This window comes from Parambassis ranga, chromosome 14 (assembly GCF_900634625.1).
Source record: "Parambassis ranga chromosome 14, fParRan2.1, whole genome shotgun sequence".
Lineage (NCBI taxonomy): Eukaryota > Metazoa > Chordata > Actinopteri > Ambassidae > Parambassis > Parambassis ranga.
This window is the reverse complement of record NC_041034.1, coordinates 11,525,940-11,551,135: the sequence shown is the minus strand read 5'-3', so window position 1 is coordinate 11,551,135 and position 25,196 is coordinate 11,525,940. Positions and strand designations below refer to the sequence as shown.

General features: G+C 42.5%; 1 protein-coding gene and 1 pseudogene across 3 annotated transcripts; both read left to right on the top strand.

The window, feature by feature from the left end:
• LOC114445940 (neurexin-2-like) overlaps nt 1–3,907 on the top strand; it is an 80,363-nt pseudogene extending 76,456 nt beyond the window's left edge.
• A 2,069-nt stretch (nt 3,908–5,976) lies between these two features.
• LOC114445719 (pecanex-like protein 3) lies at nt 5,977–25,176 on the top strand. 3 transcript variants are annotated; one of them, XM_028420867.1, is made up of 36 exons: nt 5,977–6,092; nt 7,159–7,652; nt 7,982–8,190; nt 8,285–8,390; nt 8,489–8,528; nt 8,622–8,717; nt 8,936–10,675; nt 11,620–11,749; nt 12,004–12,173; nt 13,656–13,713; nt 13,799–13,940; nt 14,048–14,205; nt 14,827–14,980; nt 15,135–15,167; nt 15,274–15,445; nt 15,539–15,649; nt 15,813–15,904; nt 16,027–16,136; nt 16,432–16,537; nt 16,649–16,741; nt 16,832–16,982; nt 17,143–17,287; nt 17,776–17,953; nt 18,104–18,212; nt 18,393–18,522; nt 18,608–18,666; nt 18,760–18,975; nt 19,243–19,496; nt 19,604–19,834; nt 20,001–20,104; nt 20,195–20,342; nt 20,428–20,658; nt 20,780–21,054; nt 21,126–21,295; nt 21,451–21,857; nt 21,965–25,176. In XM_028420867.1, exons 2-36 carry the CDS (start codon nt 7,500–7,502, stop codon nt 22,097–22,099), a joined length of 6,816 nt encoding a protein of 2,271 aa, XP_028276668.1. In that variant the 5' UTR covers nt 5,977–6,092; nt 7,159–7,499; the 3' UTR covers nt 22,100–25,176. The 3 variants fall into 3 exon arrangements, with proteins under 3 accessions (XP_028276668.1, XP_028276669.1, XP_028276667.1); XM_028420868.1 differs by having other exon boundaries at nt 5,989–6,339; nt 17,779–17,953; XM_028420866.1 differs by having other exon boundaries at nt 5,989–6,339.
• Nucleotides 25,177–25,196: the final 20 nt, after the last annotated feature.

The window sequence follows — 25,196 nt, the reverse complement described above, 5'->3', positions numbered from 1 at the left end:
TATGAATTCATTGTGTTTTACTTCATAATTTGAAAGAATTAGGATAATGACAGTGTGTGTGCTTGGTGCATATATGAGGCACTATAGCTTTACAAACGATAAATGAAACACATTTACACCAATTAAGGTGAGCTGGATTGAAAGAATTGTCACTCCTGATCCGTGTCCATGAGGTTGTAAAGACCCTCCCCCAGCTGACTGCTTTTTTCATAACACTTCACTTGTCCAGGTTTCCTCAAATTGCTGTCTATAGCTTCATTTAACCAAAGTAATCCATTAGTGAGTCACCTATTCTCTGCTCTGCTCAGAGACTATGCTGCTTTCTAACATCTCATTTGAGATATAGTAAATATCTGTGTTTGCAATGGGACAATTTTACATTTTTTGTACAGATAAATTTGAAAAATAGAACACAGAGAAATGTATTGCATTGTATAAAACCCCTACATTGTCTCTTTCAGCCACAGAACTCTGATGATATTTTGGTGGCGTCAGCTGAGTGTCCAAGTGATGATGAGGACCTGGAAGAGTGTGAACCAGGAACAGGTGAGTCAGTCAGAGGAGTCAAGTGCTTCTGTTGTTCGTTTTTTACCAGGATTGCTAAAACCCACTGTCATTCAGACAGCCGCCATAGCTTAACAGTTACAACATTCATTATTAATTATTTCTTCCCAGTTTAATGTTTCTGCAGATATTTCAACGCTCATTTATCCAGAGACTCTGCTGTCCTCATTTGGGTAGTTGTTGCAGGCTCAATTAGTGTCTCTTCATCCTGTGTATGTGGCTGAATTTGGATCGAAGAAAATCTTGGTACTGCAGTCATTAAGAGTGGATGACAGTAGATCAGGCTTGTGACAGAAACAAGCTATGGAACTTAAGAATGAGTCTGCCCTTATTATGGGTCCCTCAATTATTAATATGACCTTTTCAGAATTGTTTGTTGTTGACTGGCCCTGCAAAGTGCGACTCTAATAATGATGAAAGAGAACCCAGCGGCCATAAATATCCCAGCAGTCTCAAATATTCCTCAGCAAAAACATATTCTGAATATATATTGTGTATAATGCAGAATATAATGATGGGTTAAATGGTAAAGAAACTATGTATATTCACATAGTATGTGAGTCATTCATACAATAACCTGTCTGCTCTTTTGTCATCCCTTAACCTCTGCCCTACAGATGTGCATACAAAAGCATGACAATCTGATTTACTGCTCTTTTGTCTACTATGTGCTCTTTATTCAGCTGCCGCCTTTCATGGGTCATCTTGTATGTTTGTGTCTGCATGTGAGCTCTTTTATGCTTTTGCTGCACTGTATTTTACTGGACACACATTAGCTGTATATAAGAAACAAGACAAGCTTGTATTATAGAGACCAACATAATATGTGCGACCACAATAAACAATACAACTGATAAGTCAGCTAAAATACTCAGTAATAATCTACATAATGAGCAGATTGTGCCTCCATCTTAATGAGCACAACTGTTCTGGCAGAATTTGCGTTTTAATGCTGTTCTAATTTAGGATCCCCTACCTTTTCTGTTTCTTTTCTAGGAGGTGAATTAGTGTTGCCTATTTTAACAGTGGATTCCCTTGAGCCCCCATCCATCGCCACCCGTTACCCCGTCATCCCTCCTCCTCCTACCCTCCTATCCCCACTTGAAACCACCAAAGAGTCCTTGATACTCCCTCCTCACCCCTCCTGCCCCCCGGACCAGGAGGACTGTGGTGACCCTGTGGAGGTCTCGGCCTTCGGCTCAGGGGAGATGACGGAATCCGATGATGAGGACTTTTACAGTAAAAACTCCCCCATGGTCACTGACAGGACAGTCCTTCCTCCACCTCCCGCCGCCGCTGGTGAAGGTGGAGTCCAGAAACCCCGCCCCCTACCTCCTTTTGTTCCCACCACCAATCCTGACCAGCTCCACATTCCCGCAGGCAAAATGAACACCCGTGACCAGGTGCTTCTGCCCCCTGCTCCTCCATCCTCCCGAAACACACCAGGACTAACCTACCCCCCCAATTTTCCCCATGTGCCCACAGCCAACCCCACAGCCTCTGATGAAAAGAGCCAGCCCGGTGCCGTGGAGGTGATCAGGGAGTCCAGTAGCACCACAGGGATGGTGGTTGGCATCGTGGCTGCTGCTGCTCTCTGCATTCTTATCCTCCTCTATGCCATGTACAAGTACCGGAACCGGGATGAGGGCTCCTACCAGACAGACCAGAGCCACAATTTTGCCAACAATTCCACTGTAGAGGGCAATGGAGCAGTGGTGAAAGACAAAAGCACAGCAACGGCCTCTGTGGCAAAGGCCATCACAAAGGGCAAAAAGAACAAAGACAAAGAGTACTATGTCTGAAAACATGAAGAAGGAGTGTAGGCAAGTGTGGACTGAGACAAGAGGATGACAGAGGATGCTTTTGTTTTCACTCCCCTGTTTTGTCAGGTCGACTATCAGAAAAATTTCACAGGCCACAAAAGAGAAAAAATATTAAAACAACTGCACAAATTTATTGTGTCTTGTTTTCCCTGAAATCAAGGTTGCCCATCTCCTATTAGTGATACATTTTTGTCTACAGCACAAGATCTGACTCATCCTCTGTGTCACAATGTGCACTCAGTCTGCATTCACCAACTCTTTGTTAGCTAACCATTTTTTATGTTTTTAACAAGCTAGGAAGGCATATCCACTTTGGCTTTGTATATAGCATGGATATGGCACAGTGAAGAGTGCTGAGGACATCCGGTTTCTTTGTACTACTTTGTAACGCTCTATCTGAAGTCTCAATGTCCCCATTATGATATATGAGGCAGAACAGGCCAGTTATTGAATTTTCATGGTAGATGAGCAGAGAGCACCCCAGTCATTCTGATTAAACTTGGAAAGAAAGCCTTTATTTGGATAAGACATCATCTCTGCAGCCTCCATGTTATGTCATTGCCCATCACTCTTTAAGAGATGCTGCTGCTGCTGATGGAGAATCATAAATAAAGCAAGATATTTAGCTCTCCTGGTGAAAAATGCAGCGTACTAACTGTGGTCAGTGAACCTTTATAGTATGATGGTTAATGTGAGATAACACAGTCAATGTGCCATGCCATTCCAAGTAGGGATAATTGTGAACAAGTCAGTCTACTCCAGTGAAGGTATTTCTCTGTAAAAAAAACTGTTTGTATGTACATATAGAGGTAGCAGATTGAAAAAGCATCGTGTATGCAGGGAAGAACAAACAGTCAAGATGCTTTTGCCCTCCCCGCCCCACACACCTTTCATGAAAACATCAACGCTGTTTCCAGCCCGAACATTACAGGATTTTTTTGCAGGAACACAGTCACATTTGAGGATGTTTCAGCTTTCATGGAAAGAAAGAGAGGACTGATGACCCGCCTCACCAAAGGCTGGCTTCACTCACATGATGTTTTCTTTCCTCTAAACTGTCATGGGCTACTTCAAAAGCACACACGGAAAATGTAAACATATCTTTGAGACATAGATATTCCTTGTAAAGCAGCCAAACATGTATTGTTTTTTTTCTATCAGTTATCAAAAGACTATTCTATGAGATGAATAATTGAAGATTTGTGAATTGTATTGATATTTCTCTGATATTTCGATGTATCTTGTTACCACTCCTCTTAACACGTTACATTTTAGATTTGCCTTTTTACTTCGATCTGGACAAAAAAAGCACACTTTTCTCTGATAGCTGCAGATTTTCTTTTCTTTTTTTTCTTTTTTTTTACAGTCAGGATTATGCAGAGACACACAATGTTTTGTTCGGTTGCATTGTGCATTTAATATGTGCTAAATCTGTTGCTCAATGGATCTGATAATATAAAGCCATTTTCTCTGTTGGATTATTTATTCATGCTCTGTGGTTTCCTGTTATTTTTTATGAAAGTGCCATTGAACATGAGCAGTTCAGTGCTGCTCAGAAAATATACCATTCCTCACTCATTGCTATTGTATAGTGTTCATGTGAAATGGATCTTAATATGTGTACAGAACGTGGATAAAGATGAAAATACACTTGATTATATACTTTGTACACAACTGTGTAGTGTGTTGCTTTTTTATGCACTTTGACTGTTATTGTTGGATGCAAACACGCACGCTGAGAGGGGAACTAATACTGACACAAATAAGGATTCCAGGCAACAGATAGGGAACATCAGAGTATTTTATGTAAGCACAAGTGACCCTCATTTTAAAATATTAATGTGATTATGCTGTGAGACTTATGAAACTAGATTGAAGACACAAATACAGTTACAATGATGTAATTCATCTAAGGCCACATTTTTGCTAACAAGATGACTTAACATGTTAAACATGGAGAAACAGCATTTCACACAAATTGCAGGTCATGCAACGTGTTAAAATGTGTCTTACACTTGAGTTTCATCATCATCATTTTCTCTACTTTTGCTCCTCTCTCTCTCTCTCTCTCTCTCTCTCTCTCTCTCTCTCTCTTGGATGCTGCATGGGTCTGGGGTGTTATTAATGCTTGCCCTGGATGTCCATTATTTATCATAAAACCAAGTGTTTAGATCTGAACCTTGGTGTCTAGGTCAGATCTAAATTAAAATTGATATCAGTGAGGCAAATTCTGACAAGGGAACAAAAATATTGCCATCCAGGTGTGATTCACACCACAGTGTAGTGGGATCAGGTCTTAATCGTGGCATTTCTTTGCAGTTCACATCACCTCAGTAACTGGACAGTAGAGGTTTTTTTGGTGGTGTAGAAACTGAAAAATGTGGAGGCGGGGAGAATTTGAAGATTACAGTGAATTATGAGAAGCCTTTGTGGAAGGGACTACATGTTTACACATCTTGGCCTCTGCAACACTGATGTTGGTCCAAATTTATGTAGCGTACTACATAAATATACCAAGTCTAATTACTGATATTACTTTTTTATCTAGTGTTTGAACAACACACATATCAAGTGCAAAAGCAACATTTTCTTGTGTATTTTTTCAGTCCTACTTCATTCTTCATAACACTGTCAAGCATCTCTTAAATAACAACAATGATCAGCTGCATGCTTGACAGCAGCACCATGTTCTGTGTCATTTGTCTGCCCCCTGCTGAGAACAGGAGGAACTGTAAGATGGAGGCCACGTCAATGGCGTGATGTGATGTAAGGTTATAGTTGCCCGCACAAAAGCAGCCATCCGTTTTCTTAGAGAGGTTTATCGCCAAAGACAAGAATTTAGGGAGACTGTATTTAAAGCCGGCAGGGTCACCTGTCTCGTCAGCCTCTTTGTGCAGAGACTGATGGGAATAATCCTGTGGGCTAAAGGAGGTGTGGTGTCAGCACAGGTCTGGTGCATGAGGGGTCTGATCCGTGGTGACATTGAGCATCAAGGAGGGTGGCTACAGGATACGATAAGCCACTCCTGAGCAGAGCTGAGATGTTGAAAGGTTAATTCAACAAAACAGCCATGACAAGAGCAGTGGATGATAAGTGCTCTGTCATATTGACCAATCAATGTCCCTGAAAGCCATATTGTGAGAAGATTACCCCTGTGATTTCAAGCATGTATACTGCTGAACTTTAGGATTTGTGTTGTTATATAGTAACCCACATCTACTATCATTCTTTGGCATTCCTTGTGCTTTTAGGAATGTTTGCAGGGAGTCATTTTTGTCAACCCCAATTCTTCCATAATGTTTGGCACCTTCACTGAGGACTGCATCCAGGCAACGCAGCTTAAGTCATACATTTTGTATTTCATATTTTATGTTTCCTTTTCTTGGAGAAAGAGAGAGAGCCTACCACACACAGGTCACATACACTGATTATATCGCATCCGCACACGTTATCGAAATAAAATTAAAGAAAACAACAAATGCCCCTCTCTCTCTATTTCTCTCTCGCTCTCCCATGACGTCACTGCACATGGCCAATCAGCGCCATGGGAATCTCTCTCTCTCGCTTGATCGCAGTGTGCGTCGGTGCGCGTGCGTGTATGTGTGCGCGTGTCAACTAGTTGTTAGCTAGAGCTAACTACACAGTAAGCTAGCCTGTGGAAACATTTTAATGCTGCCAAGAAAAAGCTGCCGTTCAACATGAGAGGTAACATTGGCTCCCGCTGTGTATCTATCTCCTTTTAATGCCACAGAGGATGAAGTACCATACGACAACAATGATAAGTTAGGCAACGCCAACAAAAAGTGAAGCTACAGTTTGTGAGCAGCCTTTCCTCGCTAGCATCCCGAGAAGGAAAGCTCTGAGATTTTGCGAGGACTGGATGCGGAAGGAGGATATGAGGCAAGCTGGACAGCTAATGCTAACTGCAAGCTACGCTGGGAAACATTTTATTGTGAGCACAATTTTTACGTCTATCATGCAAACATTAGATGTCGACATTCTTCTACTGACCAGCGGGTAACGTTAGGCTATCTTTGTTGAGGGTGACGTTACATTTACACAGCTAACGATAGGGGCATTGGCCAGGTTAAAATGCTGATATATGCGGCCTAGCATTAGCCGGTAACTAGCGTCAAGCAATTCAGTGATGTCTAACGTCTGTCAGTGTGTTTAGAGCAGTGTAATTTATCTAATGATCATATGCACTATTCATTAAAGCCTTTGAAGGCACTTGTAGTTGAGCACGTCGAATGTTAAACGATTTGATATGCACAGAGATATTCGCAGGCTCGGCTAAATTGTCTGTTAGCTTGCTAATGTCAATCAGAAAACTTAACCTAGCTGGTACACCGTTGGCCTGGACATGAAAATAGAGAGTCTTAAGATCAGTCACAGTGTTGGTAATCTCTGTATTGTATAGCTTCTCCGTTGCTTTGGTTTGCGTAGACTACATCTTGTGGTTAACGTTGCAGTCAGTTTATGTCAACCTCACTTTTTCAGCGACCTGTTCCAATGATCGTACTCCAGTTCTCGTAGCAGGACAAAAGATAATCACAGTATGTCTTCTGATTATTTGAAAGGACGCTTATTCTCAAAGTGTGGACAGCATACAGTGTTCTAATTCTGTATTTTAATAGTGATGCTTCCCATGTAATTCTAAAATTGATTTATTGCCAGACGTTCATATGTCCCACTGAGTCTAATGTTTAAATAAAGTTTAATGTAGAATCTTGTGGGGAAACTAACAGAGTTAAAAAATTTTTTTTTACAGATGAATGTGATTTCCTGCATTCAGTGGGTTACCAATGTGCCAAAAAGACACTCTCCTGATTACCCAACAATGATTTGGTTAGAGTGTGGCAAGGAAGGTGCAGGGAGGGTGTACGAACTGGAACAAGAATATGCAAGGACTCTTGACCTCAACTGAAATATATATATATATATCCAAGATACAGAACTATTGTCCTTCATGAAACAATCCTGGTCAACCTGCGATCATCCATGGAAGTGCCATCATAGACACAAGTTAACGTGGCTCAAACTGCTGCCAGGTTTTTTGAGCTACAGCCTTGGAGGAAGCATTTTCGCTTTTGGTTGATTCTGAAGGCAGAGATGGGTTCCCAAGCTCTTCAGATTTTGCGGCAGGGTGTGTGGGCTTCACTAACGGGAGGCTGGTATGTGGACCCCCACCAGAGCACATTCTCCAACTGTTTTCACCTCTACCTTTGGATATTTCTCCTTGCCTTCCCTTTTCTTCTGTACATGGTAAGTAGAGTTCTGCAGCAGGCTGAATGCTCATTTCGCCACATGAATGAACTACTACATTTATGCAAACATCCTGTTAATCTGTTTTTGGTGTGATTCAGTAAATTTGCCATTATAGTACAAGGGCTTTACAGTCAGTACTAAATAGCCAACCTATGTAGACACGTCTTTACAACAACATTATTTCATATGTTGCTCTCTATTAATGCAAACTGCTAGAGGAAAAAACACAGTTGGTCAAGATTTTAACATTATCTTTTACTGTTTTGAAACAAGCTGTGATGCATTATTTCTAGCTCAGGAGTGAGGGTCTCATTGTTTTCTTTCAGGCTCTTCCTCCTAGCTTGGTGGTAGCAGGCTTGTACTCTGCTGTAGTGGCAGTCTTTTTTACAGCCATTAAGGTGGTGAACTACCGTCTTCATGCTATGTTCGACCTTGGTGAGATTGTAGAGAAGAAGCAGGCCTCCCTCACAGCTGAGGTCCCAAGAACAGAAGAAGGGGATGAAGGTTCAGGTGCTCACAATGGAAATCAGCACAGGTAAGATGTTTTCTGACTGATTTTAAAGAAACGTTCTGCAGTTACAAAGCTGTAAAATGTTAATTCCTTTGCTCTATATCAATCTTTTTCATAGGGATAGTCATGTTGGCGTAGAAATGACTGTGTTTCGGAAGGTCAACTCGACACCCCCTGTACGCTGTAGCTCCCAGCACTCTCTTTTTGGATTGAACCAGGTGTCGGTGAGAACATATTAATTGAAAAGAATTAGAAATATTATTAAATATTTAATATATATTGATGCACAGGAACCATTTTAATGCCTTGTCTTTTTTTTCAGGAGTTCCTGCCCCAGCTGGAGGATACAGGGGGTACAAAGGGTAAGTTTTTGATTCTTGAATCGCTCTAAGCTACCCTAACATAATTAACTTCAGATCAGTTGGCACCAAATAGCTTCTTTTCTTTTACTTCAGATATCAAAGAGTTGATGCGGGAACAAGGAAGCAATAATGTGATTGTTACATCAGCCCATCGTGAGATCTTCCGACAGAGTTCTCAGGACACCATCAGTGAGTATTCAGTATCTTTAATTAGCATCATACTTAACTGAGCACATGTATTCCTGCCTGTATAACAACATATCAGCATTTACATTGGGACATTCATTCATGTTTGCACAACACAAAGTAAATAAAGAACACTGCTCTTGGTTAAGCGATGCATGTTTCTAGGGTCTGTGTTTTAACATTTGTGCATTTGTCTGTATCTGGTCTATCTTATTGTACAGGGGCACCCAGTATAGTCCAGTCCTGCATTGCTGCTGCTTTGGGAGATGATTTTACAGGGCTAATGGAAGTATCTGCTGGATTTGGAGAAGCAAGAGAATGCTTGTCTATCCCTCCCTCACCATCAAGTCAAGAAGATGGAGGTGAGAAAGAACAGTTGCAGGAAGTTGAGGAATTACCTGAACATTTGTCTCAAAAGTGTCCTGAGGACAGTGGGTTAAGGGCTTACTTGCCTCTTGGCCCCTCTGCTGAATCTGAAAGTCTAGGGGATACTCCCCTTAGCCCCCTTATAAAAAGCAGCTTAAGTGAGGAGCTGAGTGAAAATCTCCTTGGCTTAGGCCTTGACCCTGTAGCGTTTGCACCTGGGACTGAGCATCCAGGCAGCCGCAGTGGGGTAGCACTAGCTGCTGGATCCACAGACAGTTGTTTCAGTGCAGGTGGAGCTACCACAGACCGTGAGACGCTAAGCACTGTTAGCAGTTACCGCAGTGAAAAAACGGACTCTACTCAGCTGGAAAGTCCATCGCTCAGCCAGCCACGGCCTACCGATGGGCAGGCTTCAGCTTCAGCACCAGCGTTGGGTCCTAATATCCGTAACTCTACAGAAAATCCAGTAGACCAGGATGGCAGTGATACTGATAATCTGTCAGACAGTGTGCTATTGCGCTCCCCTTCCAAAGATTTTTCTGTCAGCCAGGGGCTTGACCGGACACTTGTTGAAGGAGAGGATTTGCCCCTTGTACCCTCTGATATTGCACAGCCCCCTCCTCTGCAGAACTCTTCCCCTTCAAGTAGTGGTCGATCGGAGGTTTGCGATTCAGACCGAAATGTCCCCGTTCCTCCTTTACCCCCACCGCGGCAGGCCAATTCTGTGCCCTCAGGGCTGGCCCTGGGTTTAGTGTGTTCTGAGCCCGCTTTGCCCATATCTTCAACCCCCTTTTTGCTGTCTGACCAGCCAGCTCTTCAAGCCCAGCAGGTGGTGCGCCCTAAAGACTTAAAGCTGCTGCGGGCCAGTGGCAGTAGCATGGGGCACAGGCCAGGCCGAAGGAAACCTCCAAGAAGGCGAGCCGGAGCAGGGAGCAGTAGTTTTGACTGTGGCTCTTACAGGCGTCACCACAATCATAGACAACACAGAGATTACATCCCAGTGCGCAACCGACTGGGTGCCAAGGCTTACAGTGAAAGTTTGTTTGAGGATTCCAGTGATGAGGATGATGGCAGTGACATGAGCGCTGGTTCAAGTCTGGGCTCTCAGCGCCGGTACAGCTCAGACGATGATGACGACGACGATGATGACTCAAGTTCCTCTACCTCCTGCTACTCTCCAGATGTTACTAACACTGGCATTACATCCCCTCTCCCCACTGCTGCTCAGCTGCCCACTCCAAGGGAAGGGGATTTACCTGATACTGCTGGGCCCTCACATTCTCGTGCTGCTCAGCGCTCTTCTAGCACAGCTAGTGCTAAGACTCATGCAAGAGTGCTAAGTATGGATGGGGCGGGTGGAGGCCAGAGCAACACAGTGGCTGTGCCCTCTGCTTTGCTTACGATGCCTTCCACTTCCACCCCAGCACCTCGCACTCTCACCATCTCAAAGTCTGATCTGGAAGCCCGCACGATACACACCGATGGCTTCCCCGGAACTCATCATCATCGTCTGGATTCTCTTGGAGGCTCTTGGACTGGAAACCAGATGGGTTGGAGAGCAGGAGAGCTGGTAGAAGAGGGAGCTGTGGGAGGAGGTGAGTAAGCTGATCGAGCTGATTGACTTTTAATTATTGTCCATATCTGTAGAATATTACCTTAAAATTTTAGTTGGTCTAAATTAACAACACCCAAAAACAGATCCTTTGAATTGCAGTCAAAAATCTTGAAAAATCTATACAAAAAGCTGCTTTTAGTTAAGCACTCTTTATGCACCATATCTCGAACTTCTATAAAACCAAATCAACTTCTATAAAAAAAAAATCAACTACTTCAAGACAGAGAAAAGGGTATGTGATTGAATAGAGTGGTCTTTAATTTGTAATCTCTATTTGTGGCTCAGCCTTTAAGTTTACAAAGCAAATATAAATGACAAAAGCTGACCTGCTCCTTCAAATATTAGTTTTATATTTGTAATGCTGACAACAGAAAACCTTTCCTGTGGTCATATTTTCAGAAAAACAAAACGAGGCATTTGCTTTTAAATTGTAATTGGTTGTAGTCCTAGAGTAAAAGTCATGCTAGCGCCTTACTGTATGAATGGAAAAATAGGAAAATGTTGACAGCTTGAGAGTCTTACTGGCTTTGGCAGGCTGAGCATTTCTTTAGTATGTCTGAAGGCTGGTGCCAGGCAGCAAGCGTTCATACAGCACTTTATTTAATGTGGGAAGGAGCATCACACTCCTTTGTTGTCTCACCACCAATGTGAGAGCAAGACAGTCACAACAAACTAAAGATTTGCTGTCCCCCCTGCACTTCACAGTACTTTTTGTCTACCACAGTCGCATTCTCATTCATACCACCATGTTGTATGGTTTGCATAACCACAGTTAAAATGCTAAATAAACTTAAGTCTTGAAAAATGCTTATATTAGATGCCTTTGTCAGCTTGCATGCAAACTGTGTCATGTGTCTTGTACACCTTGTAATGCACACTGTAATGTAAACCATTGCATTGATGTAACTGATAACCCTTCCCCAGCCATGGCTCCAGAGGATGGGGGCAAACATGAATCAGTCAGCAGTGTAAAGAGGACCCAGGCCATACGCAGGAGACACAATGCTGGGAGCAACCCTACACCTCCACCGTCAACCATGGGATCCCCTCCTAGGTTAGTCAACTAGGCAGATACATTTGGGTGGTTTCTAACCAGTGCCTTGCCTCTACCTTTTCTTTAGTTGATCCTGTTTCTTCAGTGTGCAAGTATGTCTTGCAACAAAAGCTAATACAGTGTCTAAGGATTAGGAATATATGACATCCTAATAAAGCCTGATTTATTTGAAAGTGTAAAACATTGAAACGTTTAGATGAGATTAGGCGTAACACCTCTGAAACACACACATTCTAACACATTTTGTCCTACAGCCTTCAAGACCTCCAGCGGGCCCGGACTTCCTCTCATTCCCGTACCCGCACACTTCCCTCAGCCTTACAGTTTGCTTCTTCACTCCTTCTGCCCCGCAGTGGTATCCATGAGGCCTCAACCTTTGATGACACATCAGAGGGGGCCGTGCACTATTTTTATGACGAGAGTGGTGAGTCGGTAACGTTGAATTTCATGTTCATTTAATTTCCAGGTTATATACTAGAAGGTCAACCATATTCTTGCCATGTCTGCATATTAAACTAAATAGGACAGGGGAGTGGTAACAGGTCTCTTTATCCAACTGGTGTAGGGCTGTGCGATTTGACGATAAATGATCGTGAAGGATTTGAATGTATCGGCGATCTACCAGAACGGAGAGATCGTTTTATCGTCCATAGAGCACGTTCTATTAATTGCAGTTCTATGTTCGCGCAGACGCATGAGTTTTTTTCACTCGTCCAACTCTCAGTGCGCCTAATGTGAACACGACCAACCAATGACAGCCTCCCTGTTAGGAAGCTACGGCTGAAAACGAAAAGAGAACAGAGGAACTGGTCCCTAAAACGAATTCCACCTTTATGTTCGGTGCTGTTTCTGCCGGCAGCAGCGGCGCGTCTTCTAAGCCTGTGTCTGTGTGTATGTGTGTGTGCGACGTGTGTCGCAGTGGAAGGGCCGCGTGTAAACGAATGTATTATAATGCTATGAGCACGTACGCGCCCACCTCTCTGAACATTACCAGCTCGTTATATTCAGGTTCGCTGCTGTTGTGCCGTCAGCAGCTCTTCTACACCTGTGTGTGCGCGCGCGCGTGCAGTGGGAAGGCCACGTGTGTACATCAGATGCAGACAGAGGCAACAGCTAATGACGTCACCAAAACAATAACGCAGGCATTTGATGAAGAGACTCCATATGAGGACTCTAGTAAACGGTGGACAGAGCTGACAGCAGCAGCTCCGTTTGTCCTTAGACATGATTCCCATTAAAGTTTGATCATTTGTTCTAAATCACATTGAACTTTAGGAGTTACTTAAGTCTCAATACTGTATTTATTGTTTAACCTTAGGAGGCACACTTCAGTCTGTTTAAATGACTGTTGAATAATACTTTTGAATAATACTGTTGAATTACATTAGTCTTCTTTTTAACCTATTTGAAATAAAACTTTATTTTGTTCTGTAATTGTTATTTCATGTTTATTGAAAACTAATACTGAGTGCACATTATCAGAGTTGTTGTTTACCTTTAAAATCTACTGATAGTTTTTTTTTGAGTAGGCTACCTGAAGTCATTTACACAGAAACATGCAAATTAGTGTCAATGTAAAAACAAATCGTGATAAAATCGAGATCGTGATTTTATCATTAAAGAATCGTGATATAAAATGTTTGCCATATCGCCCACCCCTAAACTGGTGATATAAAACCATCACCAATTATCTATTATTGGTGCTTTAGTTATTACTTTTAGTCCTTGTCAAAATAATTGGTGTTAGTAGGTCTTTCTAGTCTTTCCGTGCTCTTCATATTACCCCTTCTTCCTTCTAGGCTTCTCTCTTATAGTTGAATATGTTGGGGGGTCTGCAAGTGTCTTTGCTTGCAGATTGTGCTCCATTTAAAGACTTACAATTCAGTTTGTTTTTGTGTTGTAACAGGTGTAAAGAGGTCCTACACATTTGGACCTGCTGGAGGTGGTTATGAGGACCCAGTTCAGTAAGTTATACATTTTTATTGCAAGGTTTACTTTTTAACACCATACCATTAGAAAGCATGACACACAATCTTTTCACACTTGCAGGGAAAGGGAGCGACAGTCCCAGTCCTCAAGCTTCACTTCCACTGAAGTTCAAGAAGGAGCACCAGTCCTCTCTATGCTCCAGCCCAGACCAGTGGTTTTACAAGGCATGCAGGTGCGCAGGGTTCCCCTGGAAATGCCCGAGGTTAGCAGTCTTTTGTGATTTGGTTATTAGTTAATCATGGAACTATCAAAGGTGGTCACTGTAGTTATCCTGCTAATTACATAACTGATTTTTATACTTTTCTCTAGTTTGATCTGGATCATGAGTCTCTACCTGAGTCCCAGGAAAACACTCTGATGATTGAGGAGAAGGCCAAACCCAAACAGTACTATCGGTTCTGGGTGCTGCCTGGGAAGTGGCTGAGGGTTCGTTATGATCGACTGGCTCTCCTGGCCTTATTGGACAGGTATGCACAAAAGAAGACTTTTTTTCAGTATATTGAAATGTGAATATATTTTTAGCAGCAATACTTACATCCAATGAATTGGCTTTTAATATCTTAAGTCATTCAAATTTTGCATTTATATTTCTATTTTCTGTAAATAATGTCTAAACAGTTTATTTTTTTTAACCATTAGAGGTATGTTTAGTATTGAGTGCCTGTATATTGCTGCTGTACTTTCCCAGCTTGGGATGAATAAAGCATTTCTATTCTGTTTTATTATCTAAACTGTAAAAGCAACCAATATTCTTTGCTAACTATATATTTTTTTCTGTTTGTTCCCTGGTACATGTATTTGAGCACTGGTTGTGTGATGTAGCTTTTTGCCACAACAGTGCACCATTGTTTTACTAGTTAATAAAAGCCTGGGGCCTCTTTAGTGTTGTGGGATTGATACCTGGTTTATTTCCGCCAACATATGTGAAAACATTTTGCATGCTCAGAAGTTTTCTGTTGCTGTTAATTATTCTTATCAAAAAGGCATATTTGTATAGAATTTTCTCTTAATCTTAAGAAAATGTGACAGTGGAGTCAAACATTATTGTTAAGTGTTCAAATGCTGATTGCTCTGCTTTCTGTTTCCAGGAACCGCCGCGTGGGAGAGAACGTGTTTGCTGTGGTGCTGGCCAGTCTGGTGGCCTTTCTGGGGTTTCTACTGCTTCTCCAGGGCTTTTTCAGGGACATCTGGGTCTTCCAGTTCTGCTTAGTCATTGCCAGCTGCCAGTACTCCTTACTTAAGGTACTTTACTTATGGATCCTGTTTTTGGTGTACTTTACTTAATGTGTATTCAGATCTTCATGACTTAAATACTGTCTGTTAGGAAGCATTACTCGAAATAATCCTAAACCAGTTAAGACAAATGTGGGTTTTTTTTCCCCCCTTTTTGCTTTAGAGTGTACAACCAGATGCAGCCTCTCCCATGCATGTGAGTAGTTTTGACTGTTTATATTCTAACATATTTTCAGTATGTTCAGTAAACAAAATTGAGGCATTACTAAGCTGTGGCTGCTATTTTGTCTGGTATTTCACAGGGCCATAACTGGATAATTGTGTACAGTCGACCTGTGTACTTCTGCTTGTGCTGTGTGACGATTTGGATCTTTGATCTATCGGGACGCGCTGGAAGCCTGCAGCCCTTCTCCCTCTATGGTGTCACCTTCTTCTCTGCACACTTCTTGCTCTGTGTCAGAGACATGCTCATCGGTTAGTTTTATTTGTTTCAGCTCAACAGTATTAGTGGTTTAATACTTTATAAAAAATTGTTGAAAACTTTTTCTTTTCTCTTTTGTCCAACAGTGTTTGCCTTGTGTTTCCCAGTCATTTTCCTGTTTGGGTTACTACCTCAGGTCAACACTTTTGTGATGTGTCTGCTGGAGCAGGTTGACATGCACATTTTTGGTGGAACTGGTAAGTATATGACTTCAGACAGGAAAATGATTCGTCAGGGAAGTGTTACAGCAGCTCAAGGTGGCCAGTTAAGAAAACAGGTTGCAGAATGTCACGGTTCTTTCATGACAGAAGTAGTCTGAACACAGCTTATTGGTTCCTGAACTGTCTTCTCTTTCCTCAGCCACTACCAGCCCCCTCTCATCTCTGTTCAGTCTCATACGCAGTGTGTTGGTAGCTGCTCTGCTGTATGGATTTTGCCTTGGTGCTATAAACGTAAGTGGAACAGCTGACTATACATAAGAGTAGATTTTGGGTGTGGTATGTCTGTTTCAGAAATTCTTATCAGTATAGGAGTTGGTCCTCCTTTTTAACCTGCGTGTATTTTTAAATCCTAGGCACCATGGGGGGATGCCCATGTGCCAGTACTGTTTTCTGTGTTTTGTGGGCTGCTCCTGGCCCTCTCCTACCACCTCAGCCGTCAAAGCAGCGATCCCACCATCCTGTGGTCAGTAATTTCAATTACTTCTCCCATGACATGTAGCCACAAAAAGAACAAGCAAATGCAGGTGTCTCATAGTGTGTCTGCATTGGAAGTGTTTGTGACAAATGTGTCATCCTTATGGAAAATCAACAATCCAGTTTTATTTTTTGCAATCCTGCAATTGATTCCAGGGATTAGTATAATTTGCTCTTAGTCTGTCAAAAGTCTCTAATGCTAATGTAGGACAGATGCTGTCATGACAACCTCTGAAGACTTTGATGTTTTTCTTATGATTTATGCTTTTCACCCTTTACATCAGGGCACTGGTCCGGTCTAAGTTATTCCCGGAACTGGAGAACCGAACACCAGAAGAACCCCCTGTTGAGATCAAGGACCCTCTCCCTGAGAAGCTGCGTAACTCTGTGGTAAAGAACCTGCTTATCTTCCTGCACCGACTCCTCTGGGACAGTTTAATTTTTTACGTTTCAGGATGTCATTAGCTTTCAAGTCAAACAGTCTCTCTTGTCTTTTTGTAGAAGGAGATTCTTCACTCAGACCTCGTCATGTGTCCCCTCATGGCTGTGATTACTTTCGCAATCAGTGCCAGTACTGTTTTTATTGCTCTTCAGGTTAGTTTGATGCTATACTAACAGATCTTTCAGATCATTGAAGTTGGGTGTTGACAGACTTTTAATTGTAATTTTCCTCTTGACCCACAGCCTGCCCTGAGCTTTGTCTTGTACATACTGGCTGGAGTCGTAGGCTTCATCACACACTATCTTCTGCCCCAGCTCCGCAAACAGCTGCCATGGTTCTGTCTAGCTCACCCTGTGCTCCGCTCCAAAGAGTACAGTCAGTTTGAGGTCCGAGGTGAGTGTTGGAGCAATTCATTTTAACCATTGCTCACATGAACAAAAGTAACATAAAAATATATTTTGATTGATACAAAGAAAATCTGTATGAACAAAGGGAAAATTGTAAAAGAATTACTGTCTAATTTATAAAATCATGTTTCCTTCGGTTTCCTCAGATGCTGCTCAGTTGATGTGGTTTGAGAAGCTGTATGCATGGCTTCAGTGTGTAGAGAAATATTTTATCTACCCAGCCGTGGTGCTTAACTCCTTAACGACTGAAGCTCGAACTGTGGGCCAGAATCATAAAGAGCTGGACATCTAGTAAGTTTCACATCCATATATTCCTCCTTGTGGATGTGCAAAGTCAGCTGTTGGTAAGGGAGCTATAGAACATAAAATTAATACATGCTATCCTACCAGAAAGTGTTTGCTCTCTTCCAACACCAACTATATAAAATATATTCTTAAGTTCATGTTTTTTTCCTCTTCATCCAGCCTTTCTATGCATTTGCATGAGACACTTAAACTTGTTTTTCAGTGTTGAGATTGTCTGAGTTATAATAGAAAAGGCAATAATAAGACGTGAAATTGTTTTTTTTCGGTTTGCAAAAATGTGATTATTTTTGTAGGATTGGTTTAGATTTGGCAATTAAAGCAAAATGTATAACAGGTAGACAAATGTCAACAGTGGTGTTCACTGCATCTTGGTAACATCTGGGTTTAGGGGGTCCTATCAATTCCTTAATCTATGGTCTTAGCTGTGTTTGTCAGTATGATTCGCTGATTTTTACTTTCCATCTTCCCACCAGCAGCCGAGCTTTCTTCATCTCAGTAGCTGGTATGAAGCTGCTGCGGTCATCCTTCTGTACCCCGTCTCAGCAGTACGTCACGCTGTGCTTCACCACTCTCTTCTTCCACTTTGACTACCCCCACTTCTCGGAGACCTTCCTGATCGACTACTACTTCATGTCCATTCTTTTTAGCAAGGTTAGTATACTCACATTGCTGCTTGACAAGCAGTTTGTCTACAGAAGAACACTCTGTGCTAGTAGTTGTTTTGTTTCTGTATTGTCAGTTCTGTAGGAAACATGTGTTTTTTTGTTGCTAATGTTTTTGATTCATCTTTTGAATTCTCAGATGTGGGACCTGCTGTACAAGCTGCGCTTTGTTCTGACTTACATTGCCCCCTGGCAGATCACCTGGGGCTCAGCCTTTCATGCTTTTGCTCAGCCCTTTGCTGTGCCCCGTATCCTTCAGTGTGTTTGATATTTATGACAGTATGAGTACACAAGTTCTCACCTTAACATATAGTATGATAATTTGTTGCAGTCTCTAGCATATGAACATCATATTCTACTTTTTGTTTCAGGGTTGTTGTTTTCAAAAGACCTTTGTTGTGTTTGAGACCTTAACTTTATTACTAAAGACTCTGCGGTGCTTTTTGTCCAGGCCATCTTTTCAGCCATTTTTTCCACACCTCTTAATCCTGTCCTAGGCAGTGCTGTGTTTGTCACCTCATACACCAGACCTGTAAAATTCTGGGAACGAGACTACAAGTATGTGTTTGATAAACTTACCTACATACAGTGCAAATCTCAAGTATTTTTGTTCAGTGCTAATACTAGTTTTTCATGTTTGCAGCACTAAGCGGGTCGACCATTCAAACACCAGACTTGCCACTCAGTTGGACCGTAACCCAGGCAAGCCACAATGTTCTCTGACCTCTTGTCATTTCAATTTGACTACTATTTTTACCTTTTGTAGCCATAGTAAAGGTCTGTTCTTTCCTCAAGGTGCTGATGACAACAATTTGAACTCCATTTTCTACGAGCACCTGACACGCTCTCTGCAGCACAGCCTCTGTGGAGACCTGCTGCTCGGTCGCTGGGGAAACTATAGCACAGGCGACTGCTTTATCCTTGCATCAGACTACCTCAATGCTCTGGTTCACATCATCGAGATTGGCAATGGCCTGGTCACCTTCCAGCTTAGGGGTCTGGAGTTCAGAGGTCAGTAGTAGGAAATGATGAGGGATGACAGCAATTGAGCTTGTAGAATGAGTTTGTGTGAGCTGTTTGTGACATTGTTTCTGTCATGTGTTGTTCTAAAATTTGTTTAGACACTATTTGTGTAAAAAATAATGGATTCTAAAAAAGTGAAAATATTGCTACAAATAATTTTAGTTTGCTTCTAATATATATATTATGGAGACTATTCTCTCAAAATGATTCAGGGTCACATTGAGAAGTTGATCTTCATGTTTCAAATCTATCCAGGTACTTACTGTCAGCAGAGGGAGGTAGAGGCAATCACAGAGGGGGTGGAGGAGGATGAGGGCTGCTGCTGCTGTGAACCAGGTCATCTGCCGCACATGTTGTCTTTTAATGCTGCCTTTGGACAGCGCTGGCTGGCCTGGGAGGTGGCTGCCACCAAATATGTACTAGAAGGCTACAGCATCAGTGACAACAATGCAGCGTCCATGTTGCAAGTATTTGACCTTCGTAAGATCCTCATCACATACTATGTTAAGGTAAGATGGTGTTCAAAGAATTTTTTGGCTCCTCGACTTACGTTGTGCTTCTAACACCTTGCTTGATGACTGAATAATGTGAATCGTCTATCTGCTTGCCCTGACAGGGCATCATCTACTATGTGAGTCGTTCCCCTAAGCTGGAAGAGTGGCTGGGTAATGAGACCGTTCAGGAGGCACTTCGACCTTGCCTCGGGTCTAACTATGTTGACAGTGACCCAACCTTCAACTTGAACATCGATGAAGACTATGATCACAGAGCTTCCGGCATCACACTCTCATCATTTTGCATGATTTACCTGGACTGGATTCAGTATTGCAACAGCAGGCGTCAAACGGTTAGAGTCGCTACAACACTCGAACTTGAATTTTACATGAGTCAGGGTTGTTTTTTTCTTCCTCTTGTCATTGAAATTCCTGATCATTTTCTGCAGGGGCAAGAGGATAAAGTTCCAAGATTTCACAGTATTTTTAATTTTGTTGTTTTTGTTGTTGTTGTTTTAGCCAGTGACTTGTGAAAGAGATTCTCCACTAATCAACCTTTGTTTCGGCCTGTGTATCCTGGGAAGAAGAGCACTGGGCACAGCCTCCCACAGCATGTCTGCAAGGTGAGACCACCAGGCCATACAGATTTCAGGACTAACACTGTTTTAAACATCACCCTGAGTATTATTCAATAATTACTGTATTTTTGGCAGCTTGGAGCCATTCCTCTATGGCCTCCATGCACTCTTCAAGGGAGACTTTCGTATAACATCTCCGAGAGATGAATGGGTGTTTGCAGATATGGACCTGTTAAACCGGGTTGTTGCACCCGGAGTCCGTATGTCCCTCAAACTGCATCAGGTAACATTTCTTAAAGAAGAATAAACTGGTGCCAGGTTACAATAATGTGAAAAAGGATTAACTCTGCAATCTTTGTTTCCTCCAGGACCACTTTACATCTCCAGATGAGTATGAGGATCCCATGGTTCTGTATGATGCCATCACGGCCAATGAAGAGAAGATGTTAATTTCACACGAAGGGGATCCTGTGTGGCGCAGTGCTATTTTAGCAAACATGCCATCACTGCTAGCCCTGCGCCACATCATGGATGATGGCAGTGACGAGTACAAGATCATCATGCTCAACAAGAGATTCCTAAGCTTCAGAGTTATCAAGGTTAACACTCCCCTTGCTTATTACTTTGTCTTGTTTTGTGTGATTCTCATGTGGCTTGTTAATTTGTTTTGTTTTTTTTTAAGCTGTTTTAAGAAACCTGTTTTTTTGTTACATCATACAGGTGAACAGGGAGTGTGTGCGTGGGCTGTGGGCAGGGCAACAGCAGGAGCTGGTTTTCCTGCGTAACCGCAATCCAGAACGTGGAAGCATTCAAAACGCCAAGCAGGCCCTGAGGAATATGATTAACTCCTCATGCGACCAGCCCATTGGCTATCCCATTTATGTGTCCCCCCTCACCACTTCATATGCAGGTGGGCACAGCCAGCTGCGGTCTGTGTGGGGAGGACCAGTCAGCCCACACAACATTTACACCTGGCTTATCAGCAGCTGGGACAGGTAACAGTCTTACAGTGCAATGTACACACAGTGTTTCAGAGGCAGTTCTCTTAATATGTGTTTCCCTGCAGGTTACAGAAGGGGTGCGGTGCAGGCTGTAACAGTGGAGGAAACATTGAGGATTCTGACTGTGGTGGGGGTTCCACCTCCATCTCCACCAACCCAGCCATTCACACCACCCAGAGTACACCAGCCTCCAGCCTCCCCCAGCCACACATCACTACTGTTCAGCCCTCCATGGGTACGCACTTGGCTGTTGGAGGGTTGATTTAGTCATGATCATGTAACTCGCATGTAGAAATGTTGTAGAAATGCTGGCAGAATATTGTATGTATAAAGATTATCTCTGTTGAATGTCCTTTATAGCGGTAAAATTAGGCTTTTTTTGTATTTCAGGTACAGACAACCCTGTAGGTCCTACCCAGAGCTGGCCTCACCATCCTCAACCCCTCCCATTAGCTCTGCTCAGCCAATCAGAGAGCAGGATGGAGGCAGGACTCCTCACATCCCTACAGCGTACATCCTCCATCCAGGGACTCCTTGGCCAGCAGCTGACCAGCTCCCAGCTCTCCTTTAGCAGCTCTGTGGCTCCTCCACCTCTGCCAGGCCCAGAGCGCTTCTGTCCAGCAAGCCTCTTGGAGAATTCAGGGCACAGAGCAGGCCAGCGGGCTGGCCTCAGCCAGGGCAGCGGACTACTCTATGAGAGCCACTTTGGCAAGTGGAGTTTTTCAGGCAGAAAGGGCTTTAATGGACCAGCTTCACTGGAGGTGGAAGGAGGAACCGTACAGACCACCCGCACACAGGTAAGGACAATGCCACTTTAACATCATCATGTGTTTGGGCTTTTCCTGTTTAGTCAGTGCAGGACACAGTATTGCAGAGTGCTGATTTGCTGGGACCTCTTTTACAGCCTACTCCTCCTGCACCCCTGCAAGATCCTCTGGGAGCCACTCAGATAGTGGATCCTACTCTGCTGTCTTCAGGGGACACCCCCACCTCCAGAGAGGAATCCACAGAGCTGCCTTTACTTGAGCACCTGCGCTGAGTGTGCACTAGTGACGTTTTCTACAGTGAAAGCACACCAAATGTGGACCGGGGCCTGGCCCACACAGACCAGACTCATTCCAGCCTTTATGACTCATTCCATCAACTCTTGTTTATTTAACTCAGTGTATCTTATAATGGCTCTCTGCAATACTGGATGGATCTGGGTATGTATTCATCACCCCTCTCCTTCACAGCCAAAGGAGTTTAACATCTGATAGCATGCTGAGCTGATGCACGTCACACCATGAAATGATTTTAGCCAAAGTCAGCTCTCATCATGACTCATAAGGCCTGTTGATATACCTATTTTTAACTTTTTTTTTTCTGGGAAAGGCACTCTGTGTCTCTATGAACAACCTTTTGGTTGGAACAGTAGTGACAGGCCAGAAAGGCCAGTGCAATTAAAAGGGATCTTTTCCTTGAGGATTGTTTATTTTTCTATACTGGAGAACAGAGGATTGCCTTTGTGTCTCACTTGGTATCTGCAGCAGTAGTTTTTCTTTTGCATAACCAATCAAAAAAAGGATCAGTATGTTGCTGTATGTGCAAGTGAAGGATATATGGAAACCATGATAAGCCTTTTTATAGTTTTTCACCATTTTACCATCGTCACTGGATCTACGGTTGTACATCAAACAATGTTTAACATGGGACATGTTGACCAATTCCAGGAGCCTCCACTTCCTGTTTCCTGCTCAATGCATATATTCACCAAGGAAAAAAAACACATCCCATGAAAATGTCACCCTTGTCTTCTGGCCTGTTTCCTGCAAAGGTGCCTGACATCAACATAAACACTCATCAGTTCTGACTCGGAGCACATTTCAGGGAACATAGAAAAACTCCCTTCCATCCCAGCTGACTTGTGGTGCTTTAACTGCTAGTTTACAGCATATTAAGACCTGGACGTGAGAAAAGAGGGATGGCTCCATGCAGAGCTGGTCCCTATTGATCAGAATCAAGTGGGGGGTGATCCAATCTGTGAAAATTGTGTTGATCACAAATCTACAAACTGAGAGTGTTAAAAACTTAAAGCCTTTATTGTTTTGGTAAGTGGAATGTCTGTTTTTTGATTTACTTGAAGAGTCCCACAGTGTCAAGATGCACTGAGTTTTTTTTTTTTTTTTTATTTCTTTGGATATCCGATCAATAACGCTCTGATCAGATCCAATCAGCCCATGGCTTTCCAACCAGCAGCGACCCAGGCTGCTCTGTGTGGGGAGCTGTATTTTCTTTGCCTGCAGGACAGCCCTCCCATTACTATACTACTGCTTCTGCATCTCCTGCTACTACTAATATACCCACTACTACTGCTGTTTCTACAACAGTTACATCCAGCGTTTTAGTTGGAAACAAAGCTGAATAAATACTGAAAGCAAAGTTGGAATATTTATTTGATTAATAATGTCTTACAGATATCTTTAACGGGGTTTGTCTTTATGGTGTGCTGGTATATCGAATTGGAAACATGCCTTCTGTCTGTACCCCCTGTCCTCTCCTCCCTCAGTTTGTCGGTATCATCTCACCAATGCCTGTTTTTTTTTTTTTTTAAGTGTGTAATATAACTGGAAGTATTCCTGAGAAGTCACTTTGAGTTGGTTTCTTTCCCACTCTTGCACTTGTTTTGTTCGACCACTGTGAAAAATAAATTCAAACACTGATAGGAGAGTTTCAATGGTCTGAAAGGGACAGTTCGCCCCAAATTTTGTTTTCCTATGGCATGTAGTGCCAGATTATTTTGAGGCCAGTTGCAGAATTTTTTAAAAATTCTGTCTTCTGTTGAATATAATAGAACTAGATGACAGTCTGATGTGTAAATGCACTGTGTTGCTGGGGTAGGTATGTTTTGAGTAACTGGGTCATGGCCTCTCAAAGGAGACATTACTGTTGACTTTGAGCCTTATAAGCCAAGGGCCATCTAGTTCTCAAAAATCTCTACAGTCAATAAAATTGGCACTTCAGAACAATGTGTATGAATACATAGATCTGCATACAAAATGAGTTTTTGATTTTGGCTTGAACTTTTGAACGCAAAACAAAGCTGTCTCCCCATAATTTAGCTCCAAATGTTTCCACAGGTCCAGAGGCTTTGTTCTCATGTGCCCAGTTGTCTGCAGTGGTGGAAGGATTCTCAAATAACCTTGTGCCATAGCAGTATGCTAGCTACTTCACCCTCTCACCCTGGTAGGAAACTTGAAAGGAGGCCGGAGTTCTCAGGGTCTGTAATGGGAAAGAAATTAACCTCTTCTGCAGGAAGACTTTTTTTTCTGAATGGAGACAACTGAAAGGGGGATTTAAAAAATAGTCACATGTTATAAGGTGGGTTGAGTTGGGTTTACACTGATAATAGAATATGCTCTGCATGCTGGGAAAGTTACATCTTAGCACTGTCTCCCCCCTTTCCCTTACATCTGAACAAGGGACATAATGCACAGCTTTTTTTGTTTTCCTGTCAGTTGGCTGCGAATAAGCTATGACAGGTGAAAAGTATGTCAGCATCCCTCTCAGAACATGTTCCCAACAACTCAGGAAAAACAGAGACTTTCTGATCACAGTGCTGTTTTCTGTTTTTCTTTTCATTCATTTTGTATCCAAAGCAACAGGGATTTTTTTTTATTATTTGCTGGGAGTCAGGAAAGCACAAGACAGACCTGGGTGTCAAAAAGGGATTTCTTAATCTCTGAATTATGTACAGCACGTTTCGTATATAAATATATATTTAAAATATAAATCTATTTTATTATTGGATTTTGGGTTCCTTTACATTCAAAGACACTATGCTGAGGTTTTGGGGGGGGGGCTCTTGTGTTTACCCATCAAAGGGGGAGAGCTGAGTGGAGAGATGCACTCTTCACAATGAAATGTGCAGTTTGGGAAGAATCATTTAATACTTCTTTTGCACAAAATGTATCATACACCATCCCACTTTCTTATCGTTTTGTTATTTTAGTTTTTTTGAGGGGGGGGTCTTTTATTTAAGAACTTTACGTCAATGTTAAATGTTCTGTACAGCTTTTTTATGTGATTTTTTTTCTTCCTATTTAAATTAAAGGATTTTGTGTCTTTGTTTGCAAACCAGCTGTTGTGAGTCATTA

Excerpts from the sequence above, each read along its gene's own strand:
- LOC114445719 (XM_028420867.1), top strand. The coding sequence starts at position 7,500 with ATGGGTTCCCAAGCTCTTCAGATTTTGCGGCAGGGTGTGTGGGCTTCA. Across the intron at positions 13,714-13,798 it reads GGTTATGAGGACCCAGTTCA|GGAAAGGGAGCGACAGTCCC; the intron begins GTAAGTTATACA and ends TCACACTTGCAG. Across the intron at positions 18,213-18,392 it reads TCAGCCCTTTGCTGTGCCCC|ACTCTGCGGTGCTTTTTGTC; the intron begins GTATCCTTCAGT and ends TTATTACTAAAG.